The sequence below is a fragment of the Danio rerio genome, chromosome 8 (genome assembly GCF_049306965.1).
Source record: "Danio rerio strain Tuebingen ecotype United States chromosome 8, GRCz12tu, whole genome shotgun sequence".
In the NCBI taxonomy this organism is placed as follows: Eukaryota; Metazoa; Chordata; class Actinopteri; order Cypriniformes; family Danionidae; genus Danio; species Danio rerio.
Genome location: NC_133183.1, coordinates 59,700,001 through 59,727,183, shown reverse-complemented (window position 1 = coordinate 59,727,183; position 27,183 = coordinate 59,700,001). Strand labels below are relative to the sequence as shown.

The 27,183-nt window shown below is 37.0% G+C and overlaps 2 protein-coding genes across 4 annotated transcripts in view; one reads left to right on the top strand and one right to left on the bottom strand.

Annotated features, from left to right (window-relative positions):
* Window positions 1-14,260, bottom strand: part of naa35 (N-alpha-acetyltransferase 35, NatC auxiliary subunit) — a 36,000-nt gene extending 21,740 nt beyond the window's left edge. Inside the window, 11 exon segments of the mRNA NM_199550.1 lie at window positions 839-953; window positions 1,044-1,127; window positions 1,660-1,710; window positions 1,800-1,843; window positions 2,199-2,265; window positions 3,100-3,267; window positions 4,295-4,369; window positions 6,091-6,205; window positions 6,309-6,342; window positions 9,661-9,789; window positions 14,212-14,260. Coding sequence (NP_955844.1) covers window positions 839-953; window positions 1,044-1,127; window positions 1,660-1,710; window positions 1,800-1,843; window positions 2,199-2,265; window positions 3,100-3,267; window positions 4,295-4,369; window positions 6,091-6,205; window positions 6,309-6,342; window positions 9,661-9,781 — 874 coding nt within the window. The 5' untranslated portion in view covers window positions 9,782-9,789; window positions 14,212-14,260.
* Window positions 14,261-15,403: 1,143 nt separating this feature from the next.
* agtpbp1 (ATP/GTP binding carboxypeptidase 1) overlaps window positions 15,404-27,183 on the top strand; it is a 52,071-nt gene continuing 40,291 nt past the window's right edge. For 2 of the 3 annotated variants that reach the window (XR_012383722.1, XM_017357335.4), the window contains exons 1-2: window positions 15,404-15,534; window positions 25,768-25,831. Coding sequence is in view for 2 of the 3 variants with exons in the window: in XM_017357335.4 (XP_017212824.2) it covers window positions 25,800-25,831 (32 nt within the window). In the remaining variant the exon portion in view is untranslated. 3 annotated transcript variants of the gene reach the window in all.

The window sequence follows — 27,183 nt, the reverse complement described above, 5'->3', positions numbered from 1 at the left end:
AAACAAAGATAGACATTCTGGCACAGAACGCACATTTTCAAAGTAGAAAAACTGACTTTAGCATTGTTTTTCAGATAAACAAGTGTGTTCATTTAGCATATTTCTTAAATATCTACAAACATATTATGGCATTTTTATGCTTTAAAATGGTCAAAAACTTGCATACAGCACCTTTAATCCATGGGCCTGTACTACTAAGCCTAATTAGCTTGCTAGCCGGTTAGGTTTTAGTTTAGTTTGCACCAATTCTGGGTTCTTAGGTAGCATGAAAGTAGCTGCTCCATAATACCATTACAACAAATAGTGATTAAAGTTAAGTTGCCTTCATTCATTCATTTTCTTTTCGGTTTAGTCCCTTTATTAATCCAGGGTCGCCACAGCAGAATGAACCGCCAACTTATCCAGCACATTTTTACGCAGCGGATGCCCCTCCAGCTGCAACCAATCTCTGGGAAACATCCACACACATTCACACACACACTCATACACTACTGACAATTTAGCCTACCCAATTCACCTGTAACGCATGTCTTTGGACTGTAGGGGAAACCGGAGCAAACCCAAGCGAACGTAGGGAGAACATGCAAACTCCACACAGAAACGCCAACTGAGCCGAGGATTGAACCAGCGACCCAACAACCTTCTTGCTGTGAGGCGACAGCACTACCTACTGCGCCACTGCCTCGCCCTTAAGCTGCCTTTATTGTACCTAAAAGTCAAGATTGGTGCAAACTAAACTGAAACTTACCTGGCTAACCAGCTTATCCAGCTGCATGGTACGGGCCACTGGTTTGTGCTTATATATTATCAATGTTTTGTGATGTAAGAAGTGCGTTACCTCCTTTGGTAGTGTCGTTCTGCGACTGTATGCCGTACTGTATGGTAGCATGGACTGCAGGCAGTAAATCAGCAGCTTGACTCATCAGCTTCTGTGCTTCGCTCACAGCACTCGTCTGAAATGTCAAATCAATCAGTTGAAAAGATCAGGAGATGAGCTGATGAACTGTTCTGTGAAGCGGTGAGTGGATTTAATAATGCAATACCTCTTTTTTGGTGAAGGAGATGAGCGCGCTGAGCAGCAGACGAGTGAATTTAACACGACTGAACAGAGCCAAGCACTGCTGATGCTGAGGGAAGAAGAGACACCACACACCTCAAAACTCAAAATTCCAGCTTGAGCATTAAAAAAAGTAGTGTTTTGGAGTATATATAGTCTCATGAAAAAAACAGCCGAGTGATCACATTGTAAAACATCTGAAATGTTATTTTGGTCATTCTAAAATCCCTCAGCCAAAGTCTGTCATCATAGTGGTTCAGTATTATTATTATTATTACCTTCAGAACTGTCTCACACCTCTAAAATCCACCTAGGGCTCATTGCATTTCGACTTCTGAGTAATTAATTATGTAGGAAAGAAGTCCCACAGTGGTTTCTCAAACCACAAAAAATGTTTTGTTTTTTTTTTATATATTTTACACCAGTTTATCAGGAAGTCTCTTTTGACTCATTGGATGGAAACAGAGCTTTATTCTCGAATCTTTTATGTAATATTCCAGATTTTGCGCATAAATCTAATTCGCATCTTTGGATGGAAGCATAGCTATAAAAATGTCTTTATATAGCTAAAACTCTAGTGAAGAGAAATATATTAATCTTACATCCAGTTCCACCTCAGGATCTCGCTGTTCACCCTGTCGACTGCGGGTACTCTGGGAGTACAAGGAAAAGAGGCTTATTTAACAAGACCAAAAATAATCAAAGAATCAACTAAATAATGTTTAAATTTGAGTCCTCATACCTTCACTTTCCTCTGAAGTTCATCCTCAACATCTTTCAGCATTCCTACAGAAATATTTAACAGAGGGATGAAAAGACTGAACGCCATATAATCAAAATTATACAATAAAAATCTAATAATAAAAAAATATTTTTAAAAATTTTATGTTTTCCACTGAATAACATAGTTCTTGAATAATTCTTTGATAAAGTAAAACAAATAAATAAATAAAATAATTTGTAACATTAAAAAAATCATAAATATCTTTACAGTCACTTTTAATAAATGTAATGCATCCTTCCTACAAAATGTGCATTTTTTAATGAACTTACTTGATTTTGCCATTAAAATAACAAGAATTAGAGAAAAACTGTGTTTAATTCTAATTAACATGAATCATTTGAAAAAACACACACTTACCCGTCACTCTCAGATCAGTTACGTTGTTGGCCATTTTAAAGCCGTAAGTCATGGCCTGAAAATCTTCCTGCAATAACAAAAGAGAAAAATCCACATTTACAGAATAAACCAATGGCAAAATGTAACATTGCATATATATTTATATAAGTATACAAAAATAACATTTGACTTTTGACTTTATTATTAGTCCCTGTAACTACCGGTGTGCTCCAGGGTTCAGTTCTGGGTTTCTTTTTATTAATCATCTACCTTCTTTCACTTGGTTATATTTTCCACAAACCCAACTTTAACTATCAACCAAACTCATCCTCAAACTCCCACCTTCATTCTTTAACAACTGCTCTTCAGACCTCAAATCCTGGTTCACTTCAAATTTCCTGAAATTAAATGATAATAAAGGCAAACTTCTTCTCATACGTACACAATCCACTTTAAATATTAACTCACCGGTCCTACTGCACCCAACCTGCTCTGAGCTGGGATCGAACCGGCGATTCTTTGTGAGGGAGTCGGTTGCTCTAACAAGGAGGTTAAAGACCATGGCCTCTAGCGTCTGTCGCTAGAGGACCTTTAGAGGTCAAAGTAGTGAGGATTGCCTGCATAGCACTTTAATAGCTGGCCTCTGTTACACTCACCCCACCTAAACGTTACGCCCATCCCGGACAAGCCCCCACATGTAACCCACCAGTCCTACTGCACCCAACCCGCTCTGAACTGGGATCGAACCAGCGATTCTGTGCATGGGAGTCGGATGATCTAACAATAAGGCTAAAGACCAGGGCCTCTAGTGTCAGTTGCTAGAGCACTTTTTGAGGTCAGAAGAGTGAGGTTTACCTGCACAGCACTTCATAAAAATATATATATCAAAACTCTTGGGAATACACAAATAAGAGTTGGTTGCCTCTTCAAACACGGCAGCTTTGTTGACTTTTTCACGGGCGATGTCACAGATTTTCAGGATGCCCAGAGCGAAGGCTTTGAGCGCAGGGTCTTGAATCAGATCCGGATTATGAACGTACAGACATGTGAAGACGGTCTGAGCCAGAGAATGCCCCTCCAGCCACGTGATCTGAGACAGACAGAGAATATTCGATACAGCTACACTGAATACAGTCATAAGAACAAAAGCAGTTTAAACAGGCAGCAAAATGTACATTAGAGATGGAAACTCAACCACTTTGGATAACTTAAACTACTATTTATATCAATGTTTAACCCTTGTGTGCTGTTGGGGATGTTTTCATCCACTCTGGGTTAATTTTGAGGCTTAATTTGGCCACAATTTCCTCTGTGTTTCAGCAAATGGAATGATTTTTGGTGACAAATCATATTTTGACACATATTTTGGGAAAATGATTTGGAATAAAAATAAATTAAAAAACAACAATACACTCTGCGCAAATTTACTACACTTTCGTTATGTTTGGGGCTGTTTTTGCCCCATTGACTTCCTTTATAATGGCATTGTTTGACTGCAAAGCCTTAACACCCTATAATCATGCATTCTTTACCGTTGGTGGTTTTTCCTGTTGGGTAGAGGTACAATTTTTAGTTTTCACTGCTGATCAGGAATTAGCTTAGTTTTTGGCTGTTATATGGAGTATAATGTGTGTGAGACCTTTGCACACTTACCTTGACATGTTTGAGAAAATAAAAAATAAGCAGCTCAGCTGTCAGAACATAATAAACATAGTAAGTGCATGGATGCACACACACTATAATTTTCTTTTATACTGCAACTCCATACAAAAGCCAGAAGCTTATTTTCACAGACCAATTCTAAAGGGTTAATTGTGTCGACTGATGATCAACACTAAAAATGACAAATTCCACCTCCTCCCAACAAGGAAAACCACCAACAATCAAGAATGCATGAATAAATGGTGTCATAGCTTTGCAATTTAAAAAATGTGGTTATAATGAAAGTCAATGGGGCAAAAACAGCCCCGAACATATTGAAAGGGTAGACAATTTGAACAGTACACAAGGGACAAGTAACATACAGTACTGCTCAGTGGAAATGAGGCCTAAGTAACATAAAGCAACTCAAGATTGTAATGCATTACTTTTAAAGGAACTTTTCCCAAAATACTAACCAGACAGCAGAAACATGTGTCCATGATCCCGATGAGCTCAGGAATACTTAAATCCTTCACCCGTATGGCTTCATCCTTCAGATAGACACAAAGACAGAGGGAATAAGAAATTAAGACACAAAGTATACTGCATTTGTATGACTATACAGTTGAAGTTAGAATTATTAGGCCTACTAAATTATGCATATATTACATGCAGGGCTTAACATTAACTTTTTTGATCACCAGCCACTGTGGCTAGTAGTTTTCCAACATTACTAGCCACTTGCCATTTTCACAAGCCACAATTTTACTGTTGGGAAAATATATTTTATACACATAAATATGACTTTGACATGCTAAAATTAAATGACTTGATTTAGCGTTTGCGTTATCTCTACATGCCTCCTCATTCATTTCACTTTTTGTGTGGCGTGTATGAGCTTGCTCAATGTTCAGGGTTTCATATAAATAAACAGTTAATTACTTCTTAGCCACAAATTTTAAATGTGTGACAACATGCAAAATATAGCTGAATACTATACTTTTTATTTAACAAAACATATGCACAGTCACATGTCCTGGCTAAAGGCCCCAGATCACCAGTTAACTACACATAAATGGGGAGTTTTTCTCTCATTAAAGCAATGCTATTGTAAAAAAAAAAAGTATAATTAAACAATATTAATGCAAAAGAAAGCAGGTAAAAAACATACTGTGTGATAATGAAAGGATGATCACACACGCATGGTTAATGACAGACCCATAAATAATCTTTTCAAAGAATGGTTGAACCGAAAGCAACTGGCGCTGCTTACAATAAGTCAACTCTGGAACTCTTGAAAGCAGCAAGACTGTGGGCGCATGTTCCTCCCTTTTTGTCTAGTCTATTTGAAAGAGAATCGATCGCATCAGTTGTGTTTCTAGACACAGTTGCTTCACAAAAGGAAACGGGAGCACACACGCATTATAAACAGTCGCGCGCATCACCTCAGCTGTTTGCGCGAGTGATTATCCTCTCATTCGGCATTCACCTGCTTTGCTCGCGCGAAGTTGCGAAGGCAATTATTTTTTCAGTCGTGTTGTTTCTCGATCGCCTGTGCATGCATATTTGACTATCCTTATTGTCGAACCCTGCTTTTAAGAATTATTCTCTGGTAAAATTATTTTCAACCAGCCAAAGTGGCTAGTGGGAGTGTCTGTCTTACCCGCCACCGCCGAAATCTACCCGCATTTGGTGGGTGATAATGTAAAGCCATGATTATATGTATAATATATGTATTTTTTTTTTCCTCCCAATTTCTGTTTAATGGAACAGAACAAGTTTTTTCAGAACATTTCTAAACATAATAGTCTTAATAACTCTTAATAACTTAAATTTCTTTCATCTTTGCCATGATGACAGTACATAATATTTGACTAGACATTTCTCAACATACTAGTATTCAGCTTAAAATGACGTTTAAAGGCTTTACTAGGTTAATTAGGCAAGTAAGGGTAATTAGGCAAGTCATTGTACAACAGTGCTTCTGTTCAAAACTGCTTTTATTCTAGCCAAAATAAAACAAATAAGACTTTCTCCAGGAGAAAAAAAAAATATTATAGGAAATACTGTGAAAAATTCCTTGCTCTGTTTTACATAATCTGGGTAATATTTAAAAAAGAAAAACAAATACACAGGAGGGCGAATAGTTTTGACTTCAATGTATTTTGACTCAAAAGTAACCATGTAATGCAATTAACACCAAGCAAATGCAGAAAACTAAATCAAATATGTTGATTGCGATGATTGTGAAACAGCTTTTTTTGGTTGCTACCTTAACAGCTTGGTCAAAGTTGAGGACTTTACGGTTGACTTGATTTCCGATCATTCCAGCATCCATCTTCGGATCCATCATCTCAATGGCGGACATGGCTTCGAACAGACCGAATCTACAGAAACATCAGCAGGTGAACATTGCGTTACCAACTGTGAATCAATACTGAACATGTTTAAAAGTAACTCAAAAAAAACCAAACACGGCAATATTCTTACAGCTTGTCATGGAGCAGCTCGCCAAGTTTGAGTTCTGTGAAAAAGAAAACTTTAATCAGCACATTTCTTACAGTTTCAGTAGATATGACATCAATATATAGGACAGGGTGCACATAAAATAAAATAAATAAAACACAATAAAACATGACTGATAGTCTTTTCAGGGGATTTATGGTGCAGTGTGGTAGTTGATTCATGACGTGGTGAAGCTTGCATGGAAAAGAAAGTTAATTTTAGAATCAGGACCATAAATGGCAAAACTGACAACATCAGAGAAAAAAAGAAGATATAACTGCAGTCATGCTCTATTACACTTTCATACATGAAATCAGACCAGCAATCAAAATCACTGTGGATAGACATTAGCTGTAATGTAATACAAAACTCTACATACACTCCCTGGCCACTTTATTAGGTATGTCTGACTAGTACCGGGTTGGACCTGCTTTTGCCTTCAGAACTGCCTTAATCCATTGTGACATAGATTCAACAAGATACTGGAAATATTCCTCAGAGATTTTGGTCTATATTGACATGATAGCATCACATGCTGCTGCAAATTTGTTGGATGCACTTCCATTTTGCGAATCTCCCGTTCCACCAAATCCCAACAGGTGCTCTATTAGATTGAGCTCTGGTGACTGTGGAGGCCATTTGAGTACAGTGAACTCATTGTCATGTTCAAGAAACCAGTCTGAGATGATTTGTGCCTTATGGCATGGCGCGTTATCCTGCTGGAATTAGCCATCGGAAGGCTACACTGTGGTCATAATGGGATGGACATGGTCAGCAACAATACTCAGGTAGGCTGTGGCTTTGACACGATGCTCAATTGGTACTAATGGAGCCAAAGTGTGCCAAGAAAATATCCCCCACACCATTACACCACCACTAGCAGCCTGAACAGTGGATACCAGGCATGATGGATCCATGCTTTCATGTTGTAGATGCCAAATTCTGACCCTACCGTATGAATGTCCCAGGAGAAATCGAGACTCATCAGACCAGTCAACGTTTTTCCAATCTTCTATTGTCGAATTTTGGTGAGCCTGTGCGAACTGTAGCCTCAGTTTCCTGTTCTAAGCTGACAGCAGTTGAACAGGTGTACCTAATAAAGTGGCCAATTATGTATAAAGATACAATGTATATACTATTTTGCTTGGTCATGAATCCTATTTAAACCAGATTTATGTAAATGTCCCATAAACGTGCCATATTTCGTCTTCATGCTTCTCAGGGCTTTGTGGAAAATGGCTATTTTGAGAAACCTACTGCAGTTCAGCCAACAGTAACTCTCTGCTGCTCACTCACGGCTTTCTTGACCATGATTATAATAATCCTTAAAGGGGTAGTTCACCCAAAAATGTTAACTGTGTCATTATTTTGTGTTTTGAATCCATATGTGTAACATTTCTTCATTTTTAAAAACTAAATATTAAGAGTCACCAAATTTAAAGAATCAAAAGAGTTTCATTTATATACGCTTAGTGATTTATATGAATTTCAAGCAGCATTGAGTCAAGAAATTAAATAAAGTATTAGGTAATTAAGTTACTTTTCAAAAAAATAATGAGAAATTGGTTTCTTTCATCTGCTGAACACAAAAGAAGATATTTTGAAGAATGCTGGTGTCTGGAGCACATTGACCTCCATAGTACTGTTTCTATGGAAGCAGATGAGTGTCAGCAACCGGCATTCTTTGAAATATCTTCTTTTGTGAAGCTAGAAACCTATAAAGCTTTAAAACCACATAAGGGAGAGTAAATGATGTACTCAATCGGACCATGTGTTTACGAATATCTTTAAACTCAGTTGAACCATCAATTACAAACTGACTATTTGGTTGCATGTAAATGTAGCCAATGGCATATTTGGCGCCATCTTGGAACTGAACAATACACAGTAGTGATGGGTCGTTCATGAACGATTCGTTCATTTTGAACGAATCTTAAATATGACTCGGGAACTACGAGTCCTCTCAGGGAGTGATTCGTTCATCGTTCATCACATTTGTGCAGGTGGTATCGTTAATTTCAAGTCTTCATCACATTGGCAGAAGCCAATCATAGGCGTTTAGAGCCGGAAAAAGGATTGATCCGCTCACCTCTCGAGTCCTCTATCGGGTCTGAGTCATTCGTTCATCACGGGCCAATCATATGCGTTTAGAGCAGGAAAAAGAATTGATCCGCTCATCTCTCGAGTCCTCTATCGGGTCTGAGTCATTCGTTCATCACGGGCCAATCATACGCGTTTAGAGTCGGAAAAAGAATTGAACCGTTCATCTCTCGAGTCCTCGGGTTTGAGTCATTCTGTCACGTAAACAACGAACTATCATGGCTCCTATCGGCTTTGACTTTTGCATTAGTTAAGATTATATGTGACTGTCAGTGTAATGTGAATGAACCACTGACATTTGAAGACATGAAGAGGTGAGCTGAGCAAAGAGACAACAATACCTTCATAGACAAAAGAGCAGGTAAACATTGAATTATTATTTTCTCCTTCTTATATTCCATGTATGACTTATTTGTCGTGCAATCAACCTTTTGGGCTAGTTGTAGATGTGTTTGGAAGCAATTCGTAACATTTTAATAATATTTTGGCAAATTGAACCAAATGAACGAAATGACTCAAAAAAGATTCGTTTATCTTGAAGAACGAGACTCAAAGATCCGAGTCATTAAAATGATCCGAACTTCCCATCACTAATACACAGGTTAGTGTATACTCCATTCAGCCGTTATAGTATTTGTCAGCTTTGCTTTTAATTAAAAAATAATAAACTATTATGGCACAGAACATTGTTTTGTGTCTAATTTTTACATTTTGTGGCAAGTATCCTCATAACAAGTGGGATAAAGTACATCCTGGATGGTTGTTTTTACAGAATAAAGCCCTTCGGTCTTATATAATATAACAGTGCTCCGCTTTGTGTAAGACTACCAATAAGCCTGTCAGGCTTTTATAACTGCGTTAACAAAGGCCTACGTGTAAGTAATACAGACAATTTTGAGAGTCAATAGTCCTAACCTTTTTCCCGTTTTAAAATGTTTAATTTCCATAGATCCCGAGAATCCTAAAAGGTCCACATATTGATGAATAACATTATGACAGCTGTTTTAACATTGAGATATAATTGAATTGCCTCCTATTACAGTTATTAAAATAGTTTGACAACAAGCAGGAAATGTTAATGGGCCAATGGCATCGCCACACTGAAATGGTCTATTTATTTGGTAATTAATATAGTAATATAGTATCAATATATAACTTAAGTACAACCACTGACCTTCTAAAATGATATCATACGGTCTGTTTCATGCTAAACCTATACAAACACAGACACACACACCTTTACAAGCTCCTTTAAACTCCTGGGTGACGTCCACCCAGTTGGCATTGTTTCTCATCTTCTCTGGGATCCCAAGACCCCATCCTCCCTCCTCCTCCTCGACCGATGACTTCATCACCATGGAGACAGCTAAGAAAAAATGAACATGCATTAGAAAGATTTTTAACAAGAGACATACCAGAATACATAAAGGCTGCATCACTTTGTGCAAATCTGTAATAATCACATAGGACCAGAGATATTACACTTGGATTATAATTAACCATAAAACAAAGTTCTGTACACATGATCTGAGGAGTCTAGGGATGCCACGGTTCTCAATATAATATTGAACCGTACAGTACGACCTCCGCAGTTTAATACGCGCTTGTGAATTGCGGTTTTCTCGGTTTTGCGATTAATTAATTTATGTGCGTTTTATATCGCCTCGAATTGACTGTGTGTGCCTGTAAGTCCATGATCTGAGATGAGGAAACTCAAGTTTCCTAAAAGTTAGGGGTCTCAAGTCTAAAGTTAGGGGGCGCTTGACCATCATTCCACACTTTAACATTGCGAGCGGCGGTGAAGTGAGGCTGAGGCAACAGTACCAGGAAGCGCCGGCGTCTTTCAAATCTGCGGTGTGAGGACATTTCGGTTTTGCCAGTAAGCATATTGGCAATAAAAGAAAAAATGGTGAACAAAAATTAACTGTGTGCAAGCATTGTTTTACACGTATAACCATGACTGCACATCTGCAGCGCATCACCCAGCAATATCACTGTCTGAAGGCAGGATAGCAGAGAAGGTAATAAAGTCCTCCATATTCACCTTATTCTCAGCTGACGAGCGGGCGCTGCCATTTGAATCTTTTTGTCTCGCAACTTCCGGTCACCATCACTTCCATTCATTTTTTGACGTTAACAACTGCTCGTTACGCTGCTTGATGTTGCAATTTAATATTTTCTTATTATATTATGCTACTTGGTCTGTGTAGTCATGCAAACATTTGTTTGTTGAGCAAGTAGTTTGGCCATTTTCTGCCGTTTATTATTCCTAGTCATTTCTCCCATAGGCGACTGAATCGGAAGTTCTAAAACAATCGCAAAAACAGGCGCACTTCCGCATTTTAGAATAAGGTCAATAGCAACAATCCCTCGCTGAATCTACCCAACTGGTTCCGAGAGACACATAAAAATAACAAAGGCAGTGCGGGTGTTTATAGCTAAAGATTTGCAGCCGTTTTCGGTGATGGTAGATGCAGACTTTTGTCATCTTACAAAAGCACTCGATCCGCGTTACAGACTACAATCTCGCATTTTTTCAGCACCGAGATAATTAAGATGGTTTATTTATGTTTACTGAAGTACAAATATGTTTATTTAAAATGGCCAATTATTTATTAACTTCACAATACACTAGAAACTACTGTACTTTTTAGTAAAAGTTTTTATTTTTTTCTCCTTAACCTCTCACTGTTCCTTTTGCCTAAATAATAACAATAAAATAAATAATATAAAAAGAATTTAAAAAAAAAGATGTTTTAAGCCATGAGAACCAAACCGAAAACAGTGTTAAAAAACCGAGGTATGTATTGAACAGTGGGCTAACTATTGTTGCATCTCTAGTGAAGTCATTCATTCTTTTCGGCTTAGTCTCTTTAGGGATCGCCACAGTGGAATGAACCACCAACTTCATTCATTCATTCATTTTCTTTTCGGCTTAGTCCCTTAAATAATCCATGGTCGCCACAGCGGAATGAACCGCCAACTTATCCAGCAAGTTTTTATGCATCGGATGCCCTTCCAGCCGCAACCCATCTCTGGGAAACATCCACACACACATTCACAAATACTCTCATACACTACGGACAATTTAACCAACCCAATTCACCTGTACCGCATGTCTTTGGACTGTGGGGGAAACTGGAGCACCCGGAGGAAACCCACGCGAAGGCAGGGAGAACATGCAAACTCCACACAGAAACGCCAACTGAGCCGAGGTTCGAACTAGCGACCTTCTTGCTGTGAGGCGACAGCACTACCTACTGCGCCACTGCCTCGCCCAACCACCAACTTATCCAGCATATGTTTTACGCAACGGATGCCACAGATATGCAACTTAGAATAGAAAAGCTCAAAGAACTCCACACAGAAATGCCAACCGAGGCTCGAACCAGAGACCTGTGAGGCGATTGTGCTACACACCGTGACACCCATTCTGTGGAGTCATGTTTAACTATAATCTAATAATGTGAAAGATTTTCATTCAGATGTGTTTTAAGGCCTCTGATTGTACAACTTCAAGCAAATTTAAGCCATTTGGACACAAAAGTGTGCCTCTTTAACAAAAATGAATTGTGTTTATCTATACAATGAAGACTATGCAGTGCTACTTTGCATTTGATTATTGAATCTGGACCTCAAAATACTGTTAGACTGCATTGATTTCATTTTTATCTTCGTTAAATTGTTTTCATCTGTGCTTTAATTCATTTTACATGGTATATTTTTGTGTGTATTCTGTATATTTTATGCAGATGCTCTCGCCTACAAAATCATCCAATCATGAATTAATAGTCATCTTGTGAAATTACGCTCATATCGCATTATATTTTGCAGAAAAACGAAATAAAACAATGTCAGTTTTTTCCAATATCGTGCAGCCCTGGAATACACAATTAAATGGTAATGTACCCAATGATGAAAATATAGACTTTAGACTGTGTTATTAAAGAACTGAGTTTAAAGGGATAGTTTACCCAAAAATTACAATTTACTCAATATTTACTCTCCCTTAAAAGGGCAGCTGTTTTACCCATTTTTCAAGATTTAAGATCAGTCTTTTGTGTCTCCAGAACGTGTCTGTAAAGTTTCAGTTCAAAACACCCTTCAGATTGTTTATTATGCCTTACAGAATGTTGGAATTCACTGCTCTGAATACACTGTAGCTGTGTTTGTGGCCTGTGCCTTTAATGCTGGTATCCCTGCCCACCGTTCCCATGTGCCTGTAAGAGTGTGCCTCAATCTCCACCTCGGCTGCGTCAGATAAACAGCACAGTGACAGAAATGAAGGAAGCAGATCTCACGTAATGTTTGTGGGAAATACTACAGGAAGAATGTAACCAATGATTATTTTATGTATTTGCTGTGGCATTAATTCAAGCCTTTCTGCAATGATGAGTCACACACTATGTCATTACAAAGTCCACGCACACACACAGCGCGCATTTACTTTTGCACTGTTTTTGCATGGCAACTGTGACAGGATACACGTTAATATCCACAGCTGTATGGATATCCATGATGTTAATGTACAAAATAAACCTGATTTAATGTCCACAAACAGGAATTATTTTATAATCTTACTGACATGCAGCTGTGGTGGTTAAATCGCAGTAAAGCATTACACACATGAACTGTTTTAAAAACATTTTAAACTTATTACTTAAACTCATTCTTGATCACATTTGATGATGATTGATGATCAGAGTGCTGAACAGATCTTTTAATCCCAGTTGATTTACGCATGTCTTGTTGATATGATTATATGCGTTACTACGGAGACAGGTTAATATACAAATGTCAATCAATTCTGTGGGCAGGGAAACCGCACTCCTATGTCACGTTGCAGTGGGCCTCACAATAGGAGGGATTTGGGGACGTCCTATCTTAACAAACAAAAAATAAAAGAGACTTATTGTATCACCCCAATATGACTGTAGACACACCAAACTATACACAGTTCTGTCCAAACAGCTTCCAAAAGATGATTTTCATCAAAGGTGCCCTTTAAGTGGAACCAAAACTTTAAGAGTTTTTTCTAATCCAAACACAAAAGAAGATATTTTGAAGAATGCTGAAAACAGGTAACCATTGACCTCCATAATATAATATATATATATATATATATATATATATATATATATATATATATATATATATATATATATATATATATTTGAAAGTCAATGGTTACCTTCCTTTTTTTGGTTCAACATAAGAAAAACTTGTTTGGAACAAGTTTAGGGGAGTAAATTATTACACAAATATTACAAATTATTATAGAGTTTTGGGTGAACTGTCCCTTTAATCACTATTTATAAAGTAAAATTTATAAAGTAGTGAACCTAACCTGCATTTATTGGGGGTTTTATGTAACTGGAAGTTCTTTAGATCTTGAACAAAGAATTTTTTCCAAATTTGGTATCTTTTCAAGCTACAGTCAGACCTCTAAAAATATACTCAAGTGTTTTTACTGGGTAAACTGTGCTGTTTAAGATATTTATGGACTAGACTGTTTCGTTCAAGATCACAATACGACAACAACGAATCGTTGTCGAAACGTTTTGTAGAAATAATTGCATAAGTATTACAAGACTGAAAATGGTTTAAATACAGAACCATCATGAAAGTGGCAACCGATAGTCAAATGTCTTAGCGAGCAGCGATATTTGCTAACCCCTAAAACATATAATTGCTGCCGAATGTTTATTTACGTTTCATTATTATTTACAATGTTTAAAATATTTATTTGCTTGCAAAATTACTGGCAAAAGGTGAATGTATACAGTACCTTTTGATTGTCAGTCTTTCTGTGTTGATGGAAACAGTCAGCGCTGCCGCAGCGGACGCCGGTGAATGACATCACGCTGTGAAGAGCATCCTGGGACATGAAGTTCAGTACAGTCTAGGGAAAATATGGTAAAATGGGAATATATATACAAGAAAACTAATAAAACCAGTTATTTTTTCCTGGGTAAAATATTACTGAATCACTTTAATAATTAAATTATGTTTAATGAGTTCCAGTCAATCAATAAAAACCACAAAACAAAACGTACATTTGCATGAACTTTTATGTTGTACTTTAGCTAGAACAACATAAATCTAAATAAACATAAATATTTATTAACATAAATATAAAAAATGTAAATTCATCAGTAAGTTACATGAACTATGGAAATATATTTAATGTGATATAAGATGAAAATCAAATTCATATCAAACATCAAAATTCACAAAAGTCAAATGAACCCATTTATTTATTAAATAAAAATGTATTAAATGAAGCAATTTAGCAAAAATGGGTGTATTGAATTGATATCAGACAGGAACATGACATGAATTGACAGGAACATCAGAATAAAATCCAATGGATCATGCACAGATCTTTAAAAAAAAGGTCTTTAACATACACAGTCAACATAAGAAAAAACTATAATCATAGATATGCATACAAATAACATACTCCCAGACAGAAAGTAAAAATAATGATAATAATAATAATAATAATAATAATAATAATAATAATTATTATTATTATTATTATTATTATTATTATTATTATTATTATTATTATTGAGTATTATTGTTATTATAGTTAATATTATTATAAAATATAAAATACATTTTAAACGGACAGAATAATAATAATAACAAATATTGATCATTATTAATATTGTGATTATCATTATCTTTAAAAATACATTTTAACAGACAAAATTAAATAAATGAATGAAATAACAATGACAATTAAACAAAGAGACATTATAAAAGCCTTCCAACAATAAATGATTTTAAAAAAACTAAAAATAAATAAATAAATAAATGACTTTTACGTTACGACGTTACGTTACGTCACGATCAAAGAAAAACGAGCTGCGTGCGGACGCTGATCTGTAAACCATCTGTGCATCACACTCTGATATGACCCATGGTATGCAGATCATGCACTCTGCGCCAGCTCTGTTGCGGGACTCGCCCTCACTTCCGAGTGTGTTGTGTTCTGTTGGGGGTTTGGGTAAATAATAATACCACCAGGGCGCTTGTGTGTGTGTGTTGCCAAGAGAACGCACTGTAAGGAGTTCAGATGGCGCAGGTCTCACATGCTTTAAAGGTTGGTAAACGCATGTATTTTTATTTCTGCTCTGCTGTTTTGCTCATGCTCTGCCAGTGACAGAGATCAGCTGTCCCGTTAGCGGATCTGTGCTAACAGTAGAGCTTTCTCTGTAGGACAGGTGGATCTGACATGACCATGACTGGACCTTTTAGCAACTTGATATTTGATAATGACAGTGCAATTCATTGGTCCTTCTCTGACCTGCTACTGACTGTAATGTACGCCCTGCTTCTTCTGACAACTTCATTTATATTCATTTCAATTGTACATGCACACTGGCCGTGGCTTAACACATAACTAGCTCCCTACGTAGACAGCATGTCCTAAAATGGCAGTCTAGGTTAGTCAGCCCAATTGGCTTTCATGTCAAAAAATGCTTTCTGTGTGGATAGAAAACCTCTGATACTCAAAATATATTGTTTACTTTGGTAGCTCTCTGTGGTTTGATGCTTAAAAATAATGTCTATTTTAATGGATAGGCTATTGTGCCAAATAAAATATGATCTAGACTTGAAGCTCAGTAGATTTTGCTTTCTCTAAAGGCTGTCAAGTAGGCCTTGATAATTTGCATACTAAATAAACAAGGGTTAATGCCTAAAAATGCAGCCTACATTATACTATTTAATATATTTTCAAAATAAAAACATTTTTACAGTCAGGTAAATAGTGCTAACGTTGTTTTGAAGTCCTTCTTGCATGCGATTTCAAACCGAATATTCAAAGTAGCATGGTAAAATATAAGTTGTCACTGTTTAAAATTAACGAATGTGCGAATATAAAACCAACTTTACCTCAATAACATTATAGGGACTGTGTCACAAGTTGTCTCTGTTAGGAAATAAACGAATGTGCGAATATAAATAAAATCTGATCATGTGTTTAGTAACGTTTTTCTAATCCAATTTAACCATCAATTCGACTACCAACGGATTATTTGGGTGCATGTAAATGTAGCCAATGGCATGTTTGGTGCCATCTTGTGACTGAACAATGCGCAGGTTAGAGTATACTCCATTCAGCCATTTTCGTAGATGTCAGATTTGATTTTAATTAAAGAATAATAAACTATTATGGCACAAAACATTGTTTTGAGTCTCATGTTTATATTTTGTGACAAGTATCCATGTAGTAAGCGAGATAAAGTACATCCAGAATGGTTGTTTTTGCCGAATAAAGCCTTTCGGTCTTAATAATGGTGCTCTGCTTCATGTCAGATTGCCGATAAGCCTGTCAGGCGTTTATAACTGCGCTAACAAAGGCCTGAGTTAGGGCTGAGCGAATAATCGAAAAGTAATTGTCATTCAGAACCTATAATCGATCAATTTTTCCAAGTATCCATTTTTTAAATTACTTTTACTACCGTGTGTGGAGTCACTTGACCACGCTCAGTCTACACTTCTACGTTGAGCGCAGCATATGACCTGGCGCAGCCGTCACGCATTCGCATACCCCTAGCTATGACTTATGCCGATGCTGACTTCTCAAAAAATGTAACTACATGTTGCGACAATGCATAGCGCAAGCTCTGTGACTGGTCAGCTTGGTAGCATTGATGAGTGTAGGTGGTGCGGAGAGGGATGTTAGAAAAAGAACGAATGTACAAATATAAAACAAACTTTACCTCAATAATAATATTATGGCTCTAGTGTCATAAGTTGTCACGGTTAAAAAAAAAATTGTGCAAATATAAAACCAACTTTACCTTAGTAAAAATATTGGAACCATCTTAGGAGTTTTCACTGCTGAAAAATGAATGAATGTGTAAATAAAAAACAACAACTTCACCTTAATAATTTCGACATATATGTTTCTGGCATATATGTGACATATGTTTATATATGTGACATATGTTTCTGGCAAATAGGTGACATATGTTTCTGACATATAGGTGACATATATGTTTCTGGCATATAGGTTACATATATGTTTCTGGCATATAGGTGAAATATATGTTTCTGGCATATAGGTGACATATATGTTTCTGGCATATAGGTGAAATATATGTTTCTGGCATATAGGTGACATATATGTTTCTGGCATATAGGTGACATATATGTTTCTGGCATATAGGTGACATATATGTTTCTGGCATATAGGTGACATATGTTTCTGGCATATAGGTCACATATATGTTTCTCGCATAAAGGTGACATATATGTTTCTCGCATAAAGGTGACATATATGTTTCTCACATATAGGTGACATACATGTTTCTGGCATATAGGTGACATATATGTTTCTGGCATATAGGTGACATATATGTTTCTGGCATATAGGTGACATATATGTTTCTGGCATATAGGTGACATATATGTTTCTGGCATATAGGTGACATATGTTTCTGACATATAGGTGACATATATGTTTCTGACATATAGGTGACATATATGTTTCTGGCATATAGGTGACATATATGTTTCTGACATATAGGTGACATATATGTTTCTGACATATAGGTGACATATATGTTTCTGACATACAGGTGACCTATATGTTTCTGACATATAGGTGACATATATGTTTCTGACATATAGGTGACATATATGTTTCTGACATATAGGTGACATATATGTTTCTGGCATATAGGTGACATATATGTTTCTGGCATATAGGTGACATATATGTTTCTGATATATAGGTGACATATATGTTTCTGACATATAGGTGACATATATGTTTCTGACATATAGGTGACATATATGTTTCTGACATATAGGTGACATATATGTTTCTGACATATAGGTGACATATATGTTTCTGGCATATAGGTGACATATATGTTTCTGGCATATAGGTGACATATATGTTTCTGGCATATAGGTGACATATATGTTTCTGGCATATAGGTGACCTATATGTTTCTGGCATATAGGTGACCTATATGTTTCTGGCATATAGGTGACCTATATGTTTCTGGCATATAGGTGACATATATGTTTCTCGCATATAGGTGACATATATGTTTCTCGCATATAGGTGACATATATGTTTCTGGCATATAGGTGACATATATGTTTCTGGCATATAGGTGACCTATATGTTTCTGGCATATAGGTGACCTATATGTTTCTGGCATATAGGTGACCTATATGTTTCTGGCATATAGGTGACATATATGTTTCTGACATATAGGTGACATATATGTTTCTGGCATATAGGTGACATATATGTTTCTGGCATATAGGTGACATATATGTTTCTGATATATAGGTGACATATATGTTTCTGACATATAGGTGACATATATGTTTCTGACATATAGGTGACATATATGTTTCTGACATATAGGTGACATATATGTTTCTGACATATAGGTGACATATATGTTTCTGACATATAGGTGACATATATGTTTCTGACATATAGGTAACATATATGTTTCTGGCATATAGGTGACATATATGTTTCTGGCATATAGGTGACATATATGTTTCTGGCATATAGGTGACATATATGTTTCTGGCATATAGGTGACCTATATGTTTCTGGCATATAGGTGACCTATATGTTTCTGGCATATAGGTGACATATATGTTTCTCGCATATAGGTGACATATATGTTTCTGGCATATAGGTGACATATATGTTTCTGGCATATAGGTGACCTATATGTTTCTGGCATATAGATGACCTATATGTTTCTGGCATATAGGTGACCTATATGTTTCTGGCATATAGGTGACATATATGTTTCTCGCATATAGGTGACATATATGTTTCTCACATATATGTTTCTGGCATATAGGTGACATATATGTTTCTGGCATATAGGTGGCATATATGTTTCTGGCATATAGGTGACATATATGTTTCTGGCATATAGGTGACATATATGTTTCTGGCATATAGGTGACATATATGTTTCTGGCATATAGGTGACATATATGTTTCTGGCATATAGGTGACATATATGTTTCTGGCATATAGGTGACCTATATGTTTCTGGCATATAGGTGACCTATATGTTTCTGGCATATAGGTGACCTATATGTTTCTGGCATATAGGTGACCTATATGTTTCTGGCATATAGGTGACCTATATGTTTCTGGCATATAGGTGACCTATATGTTTCTGGCATATAGGTGACCTATATGTTTCTGGCATATAGGTGACCTATATGTTTCTGGCATATAGGTGACCTATATGTTTCTGGCATATAGGTGACATATATGTTTCTGGCATATAGGTGACATATATGTTTCTCACATATATGTTTCTGGCATATAGGTGACATATATGTTTCTGGCATATAGGTGGCATATATGTTTCTGGCATATAGGTGACATATATGTTTCTGGCATATAGGTGACATATATGTTTCTGACATATAGGTGACATATATGTTTCTGGCATATAGGTGACATATATGTTTCTGGCATATAGGTGACATATATGTTTCTGGCATATAGGTGACCTATATGTTTCTGGCATATAGGTGACCTATATGTTTCTGGCATATAGGTGACCTATATGTTTCTGGCATATAGGTGACCTATATGTTTCTGGCATATAGGTGACCTATATGTTTCTGGCATATAGGTGACCTATATGTTTCTGGCATATAGGTGACCTATATGTTTCTGGCATATAGGTGACCTATATGTTTCTGGCATATAGGTGACCTATATGTTTCTGGCATATAGGTGACCTATATGTTTCTGGCATATAGGTGACCTATATGTTTCTGGCATATAGGTGACCTATATGTTTCTGGCATATAGGTGACCTATATGTTTCTGGCATATAGGTGACCTATATGTTTCTGGCATATAGGTGACCTATATGTTTCTGGCATATAGGTGACCTATATGTTTCTGGCATATAGGTGACATATATGTTTCTGGCATATAGGTGACATATATGTTTCTGGCATATAGGTGACCTATATGTTTCTGGCATATAGGTGACCTATATGTTTCTGGCATTTCTGGCATATAGGTGGCATATATGTTTCTGGCATATATGTCGCATATATGTTTCTGGCATATAGGTTACATATATGTTTCTGGCATATAGGTGACATATGTTTCTGGCATATAGGTGACATATATGTTTCTGGCATATAGGTGACATATATGTTTCTGGCATATAGGTGACATATATGTTTCTGGCATGTAGGTGACATATATGTTTCTGGCATGTAGGTGGCATATATGTTTCTGGCATGTAGGTGACATATATGTTTCTGGCATGTAGGTGACATATATGTTTCTGGCATGTAGGTGACATATATGTTTCTGGCATGTATGTCACATATATGTTTTTGGCATATAGGTGACATATATGTTTCTGGCATATAGGTGACATATATGTTTCTGGCATATAGGTGACATATATGTTTCTGGCATATAGGTGACCTATATGTTTCTGGCATATAGGTGACCTATATGTTTCTGGCATATAGGTGACATATATGTTTCTTGCATATAGGTGACATATATGTTTCTGGCATATAGGTGACATATATGTTTCTGGCATATAGGTGACATATATGTTTCTGGCATATAGGTGACATATATGTTTCTGGCATATAGGTGACCTATATGTTTCTGGCATATAGGTGACCTATATGTTTCTGGCATATAGGTGACCTATATGTTTCTGGCATATAGGTGACCTATATGTTTCTCGCATATAGGTGACATATATGTTTCTCACATATATGTTTCTGGCATATAGGTGACATATATGTTTCTGGCATATAGGTGGCATATATGTTTCTGGCATATAGGTGACATATATGTTTCTGGCATATAGGTGACATATATGTTTCTGGCATATAGGTGACATATATGTTTCTGGCATATAGGTGACATATATGTTTCTGGCATATAGGTGACATATATGTTTCTGGCATATAGGTGACCTATATGTTTCTGGCATATAGGTGACCTATATGTTTCTGGCATATAGGTGACCTATATGTTTCTGGCATATAGGTGACCTATATGTTTCTGGCATATAGGTGACCTATATGTTTCTGGCATATAGGTGACATATATGTTTCTCACATATATGTTTCTGGCATATAGGTGACATATATGTTTCTGGCATATAGGTGGCATATATGTTTCTGGCATATAGGTGACATATATGTTTCTGGCATATAGGTGACATATATGTTTCTGGCATATAGGTGACCTATATGTTTCTGGCATATAGGTGACATATATGTTTCTGGCATATAGGTGACCTATATGTTTCTGGCATATAGGTGACCTATATGTTTCTGGCATATAGGTGACCTATATGTTTCTGGCATATAGGTGACCTATATGTTTCTGGCATATAGGTGACCTATATGTTTCTGGCATATAGGTGACCTATATGTTTCTGGCATATAGGTGACCTATATGTTTCTGGCATATAGGTGATCTATATGTTTCTGGCATATAGGTGACCTATATGTTTCTGGCATATAGGTGACCTATATGTTTCTGGCATATAGGTGACCTATATGTTTCTGGCATATAGGTGACCTATATGTTTCTGGCATATAGGTGACCTATATGTTTCTGGCATATAGGTGACCTATATGTTTCTGGCATATAGGTGACCTATATGTTTCTGGCATATAGGTGACCTATATGTTTCTGGCATATAGGTGACCTATATGTTTCTGGCATATAGGTGACCTATATGTTTCTGGCATATAGGTGACCTATATGTTTCTGGCATATAGGTGACCTATATGTTTCTGGCATATAGGTGACCTATATGTTTCTGGCATATAGGTGACCTATATGTTTCTGGCATATAGGTGACCTATATGTTTCTGGCATATAGGTGACCTATATGTTTCTGGCATATAGGTGACCTATATGTTTCTGGCATATAGGTGACCTATATGTTTCTGGCATATAGGTGACCTATATGTTTCTGGCATATAGGTCACATATATGTTTCTGGCATATAGTTGGCATATATGTTTCTGGCATATAGGTGACCTATATGTTTTTGGCATATAGGTGACCTATATGTTTCTGGCATATAGGTGACCTATATGTTTCTGGCATATAGGTCACATATATGTTTCTGGCATATAGTTGGCATATATGTTTCTGGCATATAGGTGGCATATATGTTTCTGGCATATATGTCGCATATATGTTTCTGGCATATAGGTTACATATATGTTTCTGGCATATAGGTGACATATATGTTTCTGGCATATAGGTGACATATATGTTTCTGGCATATAGGTGGCATATATGTTTCTGGCATGTAGGTGACATATATGTTTCTGGCATGTAGGTGACATATATGTTTCTGGCATGTATGTCAAATATATGTTTTTGGCATATAGGTGACATATATGTTTCTGGCATATAGGTGACATATATGTTTCTGGCATATAGGTGACATATATGTTTCTGGCATATAGGTGGCATATATGTTTGTGGCATATAGGTGACATATTTGTTTCTGGCATATAGGTGACATGTATGTTTCTGGCAATTTTACCTCAGTAACAGTATAGGGACAGTGTTACAAGTTGATGCTGTTCAAAAATTAAAATGTGTGAATACAAAACTAACTTTAACTCAATAACAATACAGAGACCATGTGACAAGTTGTCACTGTTTAAAAATGAATGAATGTTTTAATATATAAAGCTAACTTTACCTCAATAACAGTACAGGGACAATGTCACAAGTTGTCGCTGGACAAATATGAGTAAATGCGCGAATATAATGCCAACTTTACATCATTAATAAAATTGGGGCCATGTAACAAGTTGACAGGGTTCAAAAATGAACCAGTGTGCGAATATAAAACCAACTTTACCTCAATAACAATACAGGGAGTGTCGCAACTCGTCTTTGTTAGAAAAGGATTGAATGTGTGATTATAAAACCAACTTAACCTCATTAAGAGTATAGGAACAGTGTCACAAGTTTTCACTGGTCAAATTACAAATGTGTGAATTTAAAATCAACTTTACCTCAATAATAATAATATAGAGACAGTGTCACAAGTTGTAACTTAACAAATGTGTGTATATTCTTATAACAAACTCAGTTCTAGTTATGTTGTCTCAAAGCCATCTCAGTAGGCTTTCATGTCAAACAATGCTGTCTATGTGGTTTGAAAGCCTCTACACAAACATATTGTTCATTTTGACAGCTGTCTAGTATTTGTTTCTTAAATACAATGTCTTTTTATATAATGGACAGGCTATTGTTCCCAAAATATGTTTACTGTTAAATAAAATATAGATATAAATAAAATGACACAGTTTCAGAGTAGCTTATATAAGGCAAAAAAAAATTCTGTTAATGACAATCCATACTGCGCCCGTCAGTTTCACTTTTATTAATTTAATTAACTACTTTGACCACAATGAGCTAGGCTTTACAAACTATTCACAGCACTGAAAGTATTCCCCACGGAAGAATGAACTCAGTCAGAAGGATGAGAGAACAGAAACTTATTGTAAGAATAATCTTACATAACGGCGCATGTCGCATCTGGGCATCCGACATGTGAATGAAACACTTGATGCATCACTGAGACACAGATCACAATCCTCTGGTGTACGGACACTTCTGAAACAGTCGCACAAAGGGGTGAAATCAGTGCTGAGGATCTGTCCAATGTATTATTAAGCCTTTTCAAATTTAAAGTTTCAGGTAGATGTGTGAAGAGCATGTAGTAACCCAACACAATCTTACGGCAATTCGTAACTTTTTTTTGGTGGCTAATTCGTATGAATTCGTACGATCTTATTCGTACAATTTAGTACGATTTGCTCATCCCCCAATGACGGTTACGTTTAGGGGTGGGGTTAGGTGCCACGCCTCCTTTTTAAAATTTTCGTACGACTCAACTCGTACGATTTCATACGAATTAGCCACTAAACTGGCAAAACGTAAAATACTTGCGTTTTCTCGTGAGATCAGGCTGAATAACCCTCCCTACTCCAGTGTTGTGAATGCGATCTGCTGGTCTAAAGCCTGATTTATACTTCTGCGTCAAGTGACCGGCGTAACCCACGGCGCATGCAACGCGCGTGGCTGTGCATTTATACTTCTGCGCGCTGTCTCTGTCGGTCTGCATTAACACTTCCGAAACGCTAGTTGGCAGTGAGGTGTAAATGTTCCTCTGTGTCGAGTTTCTTCGCTGCAATTTTGCTTTTCCTGAACACTTCCGGGATGTACAAGTGGCTCAAACTCGCTCATTTTGAGGCAGGAACCGGCGGACGTGCAGCAACTTTAACTATGAGGTAAACACAAAACAAAACTATCCATCCGGAGCTCCTTCACGGGACTCCACACTTGTAAACAATCGCTCGCGCCATTCGCGCGGCTCTCTGTCCCGCCCAGACTCGTCAGCGCTACCAAGCCGACCAATCACAGAGCTTGCGCTACGCATCGTTGCGACGTGTAGTTACATTTTTTGAGAGGTGCACGTCAGCGACGGCCACGGCGAAGGGCTATGCGTCAGCGCCGTAGCATACGCCGGTGTTTGACGCAGAAGTATAAATCAGCCTTAACAGACACAGCGCAACATGATTTAGAAACAGCAATGGTCTCCTTGTCGCAGATCAAAATTAACCTATTTAATGCAAAACTAAATGCGCTTCTCCACCGATTATGTATAATAACATTAACAAATAGTCTTAGAGAAAGTTTTTCGTGTTGTCATGAACGCGACACGCAGATTGAATTGAGAATGATTGACAGGTGCAGCAGACATGAGTTTAGGCAATTGAATATTCATCTGTGCTCCACATTAAGCTATAGAATGGCTTCGGCACATTTGGGATGTAGTAGGCCGACATGACAACGTTTTAGTGCCCTATAATATGCTACCTTCCTGACTTTTGTTGGCTCATAAATCACACAGAGTATATTGTGTGCGCAAGATCAGATTTGGATCGATACCAGCAGGTTAATACGCGATCCAGCAAAAATATGCGGTATCGAACTGCTATCCGATCCAAGTATCGGGATCGGTGCATCCCTACTTTAAACTTTAGAACCAAGCACTTGAGTGTAAGTAAATGCTGAGGAAATGTTCATTTTTGGGTGAACGTTCCCTTTTTGGTTTTCCGCTGTTGAGTACACTATAGTACAGGTACAGTAGGATGTTTATGGTTCAGGGTTGCAAGTAGCCTGCCTAAAGTCTTGGCCTATATTGAATTTAATGCTTTAGTGTGACTCGATACTTTATAAATTAGATTAGATTTTCTATCTAAATGCTTTTCTTTTTTTTTCCCTCAGCAGTCAGTTTGACGTCCAACTGAATGTGACAAGAAATGAATAAACCCAAAATGGCAGCAGAAAAAAGGTTAGTGAAACTTTTTTGTTTTGTTTTTCATTCATTCATTTTCTTGTCGGCTTAGTCCCTTTATTAATCCGGGGTCGCCACAGCGGAATGAACCGCCAACTTTTCCAGCAACTTTTTACGCAGCGGATGCCCTTCCAGCCACAACCCATCTCTGGGAAACATCCACACACACATTCACACACACACTCAAACACTACGGACAATTTAGCCTACCCAATTCACCTGTACCGCATGTCTTTGGACTGTGGGGGAAACCGGATTATCTGGAGGAAACCCACGCGAAGGCAGGGAGCACATGCAAACTCCACACAGAAACGCCAACTGAGCTGAGGTTCGAACCAGCGACCCAGCGACCTTCTTGTTGTGAGGCGACAGCAGTACCTACTGCGGCACTGCCTCGCCTTGTTTTGTTTTACATAGTGATTTTTATGTAGACTTCCAAAGTTTTTGAAGACACAATGTCAATTTGTTCTGCCTTAATAAGTAAAAAAAGAAAGTTTAAAAGTCTCAGCTACGGTGCAACAAATGATATGGAACAATATCAATGCCAAAAGTATTGAATTAAAGAGCTTGATGAATAACACAAACTGAAAAAAAAAAATACACATTGAATTACCAAGTTCTTGCATTTTAATGACTTGAATTCCAGGGTTTGTATTTTTAGTTCCTGACATTTAACATATCTGTTAATTAAGGCTGTGAATATTTCAACGAAAAATATTTCAAACACGTTTTCATACTTAAAAATTCAAAATTAACCCTAGTTGTCATAACACACACCAAGTTTGGTATGAATCAGTGAATGCTTTACGGAGATATCACCTCAAGTCTATTTTCGCAAGTTCTACCTTAAATTTGATCACAAGTTAACCAAAAACGGTTGGTCTAATCAACTTGAATTCCATAAATTTTGGTTGGCATGGTCTGTAGATCATGTGATTCAATTTTGGTGAAAATCGGAGAAAAGGCCTGGGACGAGTTCGATCAAATATGTTTTTCAAAAAATTTAAAAAAATGACGTCATAGGGTGCGTTTGAATCGGGCTGAGCCAAGGAGTGAGAGGAAAAAATTTTTTTGATTGTAGCCCATTCAGTTCAAAAGTTATCATGATAAACATATGTGAAAGTTTAGACAAGTGGTGGCGCTAGAGAGTTTGATTTTGAGACTTTATATTTGGTCTGATTAATGTTAACACTGTCCTCTATCATTGTACCAAATCATACAACTTTCCCGCATTTGCCTGTATGGGCTGCCATTCAAATCTGGCGGAAGAAGAATAATAATAATAGGAACACTAACGAAACCAATAGGTGCCTCCGCACCTACGGTGCTTGGCCCCTAATAACAGAAAA